Below are 8,051 nucleotides of genomic sequence, written 5' to 3'. Positions count from 1 at the left end.
ATGGGGGTTTTTGTTGAGAATTCTATTCGCTGTATAATGGCGAAGAAACTTGACGGGTTACATCCTTCTTTAATCGTCGCGTTTAACCTAACACTTGAGATTTTCAACGAGGTTCCTCTTCCTGCTGAATTACAAGGTGAAACGAGTTTGTTAATCGATGTTGCTGTTTTGGGAGGATGTCTTTGTATAACTGTGAATTATGAAACTACTAAAATTGATGTTTGGGTGATGAAAGAGTATGGATATAGAGATAGTTGGTGCAAACTTTTTACCTTGGTTAAATCGTGTTTCACTTCACATTTGCGATATTCAAATCCTATAGGTTATTCTAGTGATGGAAGTAAGGTTCTCTTTGAAGGAATTGAGGTTTTGTTGGACGTGCATTATAAGAAGTTGTTTTGGTATGATTTGAAGAGTGAACGAGTTAGTTATGTTGAAGGAATTCCTAAGCTGTTTTTTTTTAAAAAGCCTATGATTTCGTGTTTTAAAAAGCAGATGCGGTTTCTATATAAAGGATGAAATGTTTGTATGATTATTAATCATAAATGCATAATTCAAAACAAAAAAAAACAAAAAATCATAAATGCATTAACTGTGAAATTAATTAAGGAGAAGCAAGGATCACATGTTATTTGAATAAAACCATGATTAGTGTCAAACCTCCCTTGAAAAAGAACAAAAAAACAGCTTTCAAAAGATTTAGGCTTAATGTGAACACAATGGTACTTTTTACGGTTGGTTGGATATGTACCCTTCATCTAATCATTAAACATTGTGTCTATATTAGTTTATATTAAAATTAATTCAATTGTTAAACAATTTTCACCTATGTTTATTGATATTCAATCAAACTTTAAGGTACCTAAGAATTTTTCTTTTACAAATACATGCTTATAGAAACATATGAAACAGTAAATACATTCACTAATTACTAAGACATACATATGGTAAAAAAAAGACAAACATAAAATAAAGGTTAGAAAAGTATTTTGAACAATAACAATATCTTAAAAGTTGTGATATTTTTTTTTTATAAATACGAACAATATTAATATTTTCTTTAAGATCGAAGAGAGTATTTATGAACAAAAAATTGTGATTTAATATGTTTCAAATAATGTGGTATATAATATACTTCAAAGTGCAGTATATAAAGTTTTGAACATTTCACACGTATTTAAAAATGTAATTAATTTTATATAGAAAATAAATATTATGAATTATTTTACAAAATCGTCTTTAGTAAATGATATGACAAAAATAAATGAAAAAATTGAAAGAATAAAGACTAATAAATAGTTAATGATATAACATGAGAAATAATGTTAATGCTTCATTGATACATATAATCTCAGACAATTTTTTTCCATAGGGACATAAAAATTTTGTACCTTAGGGAGTACCGAATAGTAACATAGGTTTTTAGTACATTTATGATTTCAATTGGCAAGGATTTAAAGCAATTTAATATTCTTCATCGTCATATTCACAAATGCAATACCTATCGTTCAGATATTGAAGATCATTGCCAACATATTGAGCACATGTCCCAGTAATATATTTGTTGAAGAAGCTGTATTTTCTGGCACATCTTGAACTGCAACAGTTTGAATCACAATCATCTTCGCAAATTCCATACCCAAAACTGCACCTTGGTACTTCTGAAATTGTGGTAGTAGATGATGTCGTATCGAAAAAACAAGTGCATTTGTTGTAGTAGTAACATGATGATGAGATTGCACCGTTCTCTATACAATGTGTGTTACAATCCATCCTAGAACAGCTACCCACACAATTCTTGAGCATCTTCCTCCAGCTAGTATTGATTGCACTGTGCTCCCACAAATTAGGGATAGAAAAAAAAAATAACATAAAAAGAGAAATAAATAACATAAAAGAAAAAAGGTACAGAGCTGAGGGACATTGGACTTGACACAGAAATAACTCAACCGAGGATACATCATGATAAAACAGTAAAAAGAAACGACCCTAATAAATCCTAACAAAATGAACTCTCATCACGGGTGCAATCCAGTGAATCCGCGTACGGGCACGAAATTAAGTTACAAAAAAGATGACGAGTGAGGGTCAGTAGGATGAAAGAGGTTTCTTGTTGATAATTTTAGGTATATTTCAATTGCCCGTCAGATCTAGTAGGGCAAAGATTGTCGGAATCTAAACTTGAGTTATTCACGCCGTCAACACGTCTGTGTTTGTTGGATCAAATGATCTAGATTCTAAATTGAGTATTTTGTACTAAAAGAAATAAATTAAAAATTTGCATTGAGTATTTCGTGTTAAATGTGTGAATGCGTCGGTATTTTTACTGCGTGGAATCTGATTTTGGTATCGCGCATGTGGTTGGTGTGTAGTGTGTGAAAGTGTTGTAAACTATTTGATATCAAGTTTGATTGTCAATAGTTATGATACATAAATGAATAAATCAATGATGGAGAAACTTACATGCGAAGACTGAAACTAGGACGGCAAATATATATAAAGAGTTTGAGTATGAGATGCACTTCGCCATTAGACAATATTTCTTTGTCAAATTTCTTTGGATTTGTTACTCCAATGTATTTTTTGTTGTTTCTAGTGAATCAAAAGCTAGGTATTTATAAGGTTTTAGGTTAACTTAACATAGAGAATCAAATTAGTAGTTTTGTACAGAAAGTTTTTTATGGAAAGTTTTTATTATATATTATGTCCTCTGATAGAACTAGAATGAAATGGTAAGAATTTTTTGTCAATTAAATAAGAGGGTTTGAGATCAAATACAAATTTATGAATGCTAGTAATGTTAAATCTCTTGTTCAAATACAAATTTGTGCGTAGGGGATATTCGACTCACAGTCGAGAGCTACTGATTAACACATTGGCTAAGGATCTAGTTCGACAACAATAATATCGTTTACTCAAACACTTTTACTAATTGTAGAATTCGTGCAATAATTAGAAGGAGTAATTAAAAATCAATAATTAATAGTATATATTTGGGGGATAATGCGTTGATATTCTAAAATAACAAATATTTAAGATACTAACAAAGTTCAAACGTGACTCTTTTTATGAGACGAGTAGAGTATTTTTTTTTTTTGTTTTTTTTTTGTTAACAATATGATTTTAGGGGGATGGGGTCTTAATAATTCAATATTTGATCGTGAGGTAAGTATAGCCTAATGTATTTAAAATTATGATCGATCATTGTTTAATGAGGTTTATTCAAAGCCATAATAATTGGTGATTGTAATTAATACGATGGAATACTAAGTTTCTATAAATTATTAATTGTTATAATGATTTTTAAAACTACCGTTTGAAGGGGGAAAAATTGTGAAAAATAATTTGATGGCAATGAGGTTTCTTTATAAAGGCTAAATTGTTTTTTTTTTTTTTGCAAACTTAAAGGCTAAATTGTTTTGATTGAATCATAAATGAATTAAATTCGAACAACCGAGAATTATATTAAGAGCGTTTATAAGGGAGTTTCTCCTTTAAGGGGGTGCTAGTTAGCATTTTCTTATTTTAAAACTACCGTTTGAAGGGGGAAATATTCTCGAAGAATAATTTGATGGCTGACAAGGTTACTATACTATATATGGCTGAGTTGTTTATAGGTTTAAATATGTCTTTAGTCCTTGTACTTTCATCAGATTTTGATATTGATCCTTACATTTCTTTTTGTTTGGAATTGGTCCTGCACTTTGTAAAAATATTGGTATTGGTCCCTGCACTTTGTAAAAATATTTTTACAAAGTGCAGGGACCAATGTCAAAATCTGATGAAAGTGCAGGGACCAATGACACATTTAAACCTTGTTTATATGAATCATAAATGCATTAAATGTGGAATGAATTGAATGATCGATCATATACTATTTTTTTTAATAGAATCTCCCAAAAAATTAAGAGATGGAAGGTACTTCTATTTTATTTTTATTTTCTAAAAAAGTCATTCTATTTATTACAAAATCGGTGTCTTTTTTTGTGATAACACTCTGACTCCAAGACGAAAGGGACCTTTAGTAATCTAAAGTTTGATCGAAAGGTAAGTAAAATAGATCTTATCAAGAATTGTACCACGTAATAATTGAACTCGAATTCCCTCGAACTTGATGGAGCTCATTAACACTCGAACCCAATTATTATTTTTTTCTTTCCATTTTTTATTATATATACATATAGAGTTAAACATATATAGGTAAAAAATTCAACTTCTGAATAAACTAATACATACAAGAAAAGTTCCAAAAGAAATAATACAAATACATTTAAATTAATAGTAATACACATTTTTATTACACTTATGATTTCAATTGATAAGGATTAGGAGCACTTCAAGTTTCATAGAAACAAATGCAATACTTTTTGTTCAAATAATGAAAACATTTCCCAGTAGCTTTGTAGGATTTGTATCTAGTGGCACACCTTGAATTGCAACAGTTTGAATCACAAATACCTTTGCAAAGTCCTAGCCCAACACTGCAAGTTTGTACTCCTTGGGATTTTGGGAAATCGAAAATACAAGTGCATTGGTTATAGTAAGAACATGATGATCCAATGGCACCACCACCTGGATAGTTTCTACAATGTGTTTTACAATCCATCACAGAACAGCTACCAACAATTCTTGGGCATGTAGCTTCTACTAGTATTGATTGCACTATACTCCCACAAATTAGAGAAAAAATAAATACACATTCAAACAAAAATTAATCAGGTCTAACCGGAACAAGATTGTTTGTAGTCACTTTCTGATCAGGTACGATCACATATCATGTTTGATTGTTAGAAATTATAATAAAAAAATTAGTATTTGAATGATGGAGAAACTTACCTAGGAAGACCAAAACTAGAATGACAAAGATATATAAAGAGCTTGAGATGAACTTTGCCATCGCCATCAGACAATATTTGTTAGTCCAACATGTTTTTGTTGTTACCCGTGAATCAAAAGCTATGCATTTATAGATTTTAATTTGGTGAGTTTTTTTTTTTTTAATTTGGTGAGTTAATACGCATTTATAGATTAACAACTAACATAGAAACAAATTAATATAGGTTTAACAGAGAAAGTTTTTATGGAAATATTTTAAATTTTAATATAATTATTACTGGAGTTGCTAACTTATTATCACCTAAAACATGAAGGGGTAAGTCACTTGTTACTGTTTTAAAATATGGATTGCTAACTAATTTTCACCTAAAAACACGAAGGAGTAAGTTAACAAGTCTACTCTCACTTATATTTTTTACTAAAAACTTCATTATATCTTTAATAAACATCACTCTAATAAAGGGGTATTACTGTAACTTGCTTTTTCTAATAATTTTTTTGGTCGAAACTGTTTTTTTTAACATGCTTCTTGTGCTGGCATTTTTTCTGTTGCCGTTGTTGTTTTAAGACGAAACTGGTGTCGTAGAAATAGCTTTCATACCATTCCAGTGCTTTAACTGGTATTTGTTATTAATTTTTATTGGATAATGCTATCCCGTGCCCACCTCCAAGCACCGGTTAAGGAACAATAAATAATATAACTCCTTTATTTCTCCTTAATTAAAGTTATAAATAAGTCAACTAATTAAAATAAGAAAAATATGCTACTCTATTAAATTTCTTATTTTGTGACACTAGCATAAAATTTCCACACATTTTATGATTTTGTATTTGATATTTTAAATTTTATCTTTGGAATTGTTTATTATTTCAAACTTTATTTTAATTGAATATGTTGTTAATTATGCATAAGCTTTCTGTGAATTGGTTTGAAAGAAAAAAATGATTCACAAAAAATTTACGGAAAGAAAAATTGGTTTGACTAAAATCCACATGAAGAAAAAAAATTTGTTAGGAAATGAAAAAGAGAAAGGAATGTAAATATGTGTAATGGAAAAGGAAATTTAATGGAGTATTAAATACAATTTTTTTATTTTAATTAGTTGATTTATTTATCATTTTAATTAAAGTAAAAGAAATGAAATATATTCATTTATTACTCCTTAACCAGTGCCCCGAGTACATCGGTTAGCAATACCTTTTTATTTTTATTTCAGGAACCACTTTGGTATCAACAACTCTTTGCACATGCATTTTTCTTTTATGAATTTGAAGTGCATATCATAATAAAGACATATGTATATCCACATAAAAAATATATATCTTTTGTTGAAAAGATGGTAAGGTTGTTTCACGTTTTTTTTTTTTTTTGGTACAAGGTTGTTTCACGTTTTAATTACGCCACAACATTAAAACTTTAGGATTTTTTTTGTTGAGAAATTTTCGAAAAAAAATAAGTAGCTAGCTTCAAATAAAAAAAGTTGTAGCAAAATTAAATAAATTAGACCTCGGAAGCTCTTTGCGATAGCATAAGACATAACAAACATATTAAAGAAATATATTTTGGTTTTTGAAAATGAATATTACAAATTTATCCCTTGCTTGAAACAAATTTTAAGTGGATAGAATTAGTTCTTTAGTCAAAAGCAAGTGAGAGTATATTTGCTAACTTACTCCATATTTTTAGGTGAGAGCAAGTTAACAATCCCCTACTATATAACTGGCGTAAAGACGAATATTAACATTACTTTAAAACAAATTGAAATACTGTAAAAATAAATAAAAATTATTAGATTTTTTTTATTCCGACCCTGTATGCGAAAAAAATTCCAAATCTGACTCCTATCAGATTTATTTTCTAAAATGATCCACTTTCTATTTTTGTTCATTTTTTTTGTGGTTTTCCTTATTCCCACCATTTGAAACGGGGGAATGAGCCTCCTCTCTAACACATGTCTACGCGTGATAGATTCTGCAGGTTTGACTTGCTTTTTTTTCTTTTAATTATTTTCATTCCCGCCGTTTGAAATGGCGGGATTGGATAATTGATTTTTTTAGTTTTTTGGGCAACATATGTATACTAAAAACAAAAATAATAATAAATAAAAACATATTAATGATAATGATGATAAACATTAATTTATTTGAACACACAATACATAACATTATTAACTACCGATTATTTATACTCGGAAAATTTCTCCTAATATGACTAGTATGCCGACACAATCCACATCGTCTCGGTGTCGGAATACTAGGTTGATTGGACTATAGGTGTAACAGTTAGGTTGTGTGTTCCTTTAAACACAGAGTTCCATGACTCAACGATATTGCTTGTCATGTGCCCTCATCTTCGACCCTCCTCGTATGCTTGAGTCCATTTTTCTTTCGGTATATTGTCCACCCAATCTAATGCACGTTGATTTTCCTTATGGATTACACCACGATAGTAATCAAACAAGGGTACGTTTAGGGCATGTCCTGCACGTTAAGAAAAAACAATTAGTTAGATAGTGAACCTATTTATTAATAACACAATATTAAAAAAAAAAAAAAAAACATAAGATAATATTTTTACCCATATTATTTACTAGATCCTTAAGCTCTCCATCCTACATTGGCGTAAATGGATGTCGTGGAGAAAGTAGTTTTTGTTTTTATTTCTTATGAATAAATTAATTAGTGTTTTTAAATGCATAAATTAATATTTATCATCATTATCATTAATATGTTTTCATGATAATGATGATAAATATTAATTTATGCATTTAAAAACGGCGGAATGAAAAGAAAAAAAAAAATCAAACCTGCAGAACCTTTCACGCGCAAACATGTGCTAGAGAGGGGGCTCATTCTTGCCGTTTCAAATGGCAGGAATGAGAAAAACAACAAAAATTGAAAGTGGATCATTTTGGAAAATAAATCTGATAGAGGGTCAAATTTGAAATATTTTTGACATACAAGATCGGAATAATAAAAAAAATTCAAATTATTACATGATAAAATAACATACAAAATAAATTTATATCAAAATACAATTTTCTTATATATGGTCAAAAGAAGTTTTTTTGTTATTTTTTGAACAGACCAAAATGAATTATATTATCAAATGAAAAAAGTCTTCAACACAAAGATGTGTCTAAGAAGACTTAAAAAAGTGGGGTGTCTGGGGTTCGAACTCTGACCCCTGCATATAACAATGCATTATACTACCA

General features: G+C 29.3%; 1 protein-coding gene across 1 annotated transcript; it reads left to right on the top strand.

Annotated features, from left to right (window-relative positions):
* Positions 1–1,596, top strand: LOC11440608 (F-box protein CPR1). The gene is made up of 2 exons (XM_003594978.2): positions 1–423; positions 1,513–1,596. The coding sequence occupies exons 1-2, from the start codon at positions 1–3 to the stop codon at positions 1,594–1,596; spliced, it is 507 nt and encodes a 168-aa protein (XP_003595026.2).
* Positions 1,597–8,051: the final 6,455 nt, after the last annotated feature.

The sequence above is a fragment of the Medicago truncatula genome, chromosome 2, assembly GCF_003473485.1.
Source record: "Medicago truncatula cultivar Jemalong A17 chromosome 2, MtrunA17r5.0-ANR, whole genome shotgun sequence".
In the NCBI taxonomy this organism is placed as follows: domain Eukaryota; kingdom Viridiplantae; phylum Streptophyta; class Magnoliopsida; order Fabales; family Fabaceae; genus Medicago; species Medicago truncatula.
Note: the sequence above shows the minus strand (reverse complement) of the source record. Positions and strands in the feature narration are given on the sequence as shown.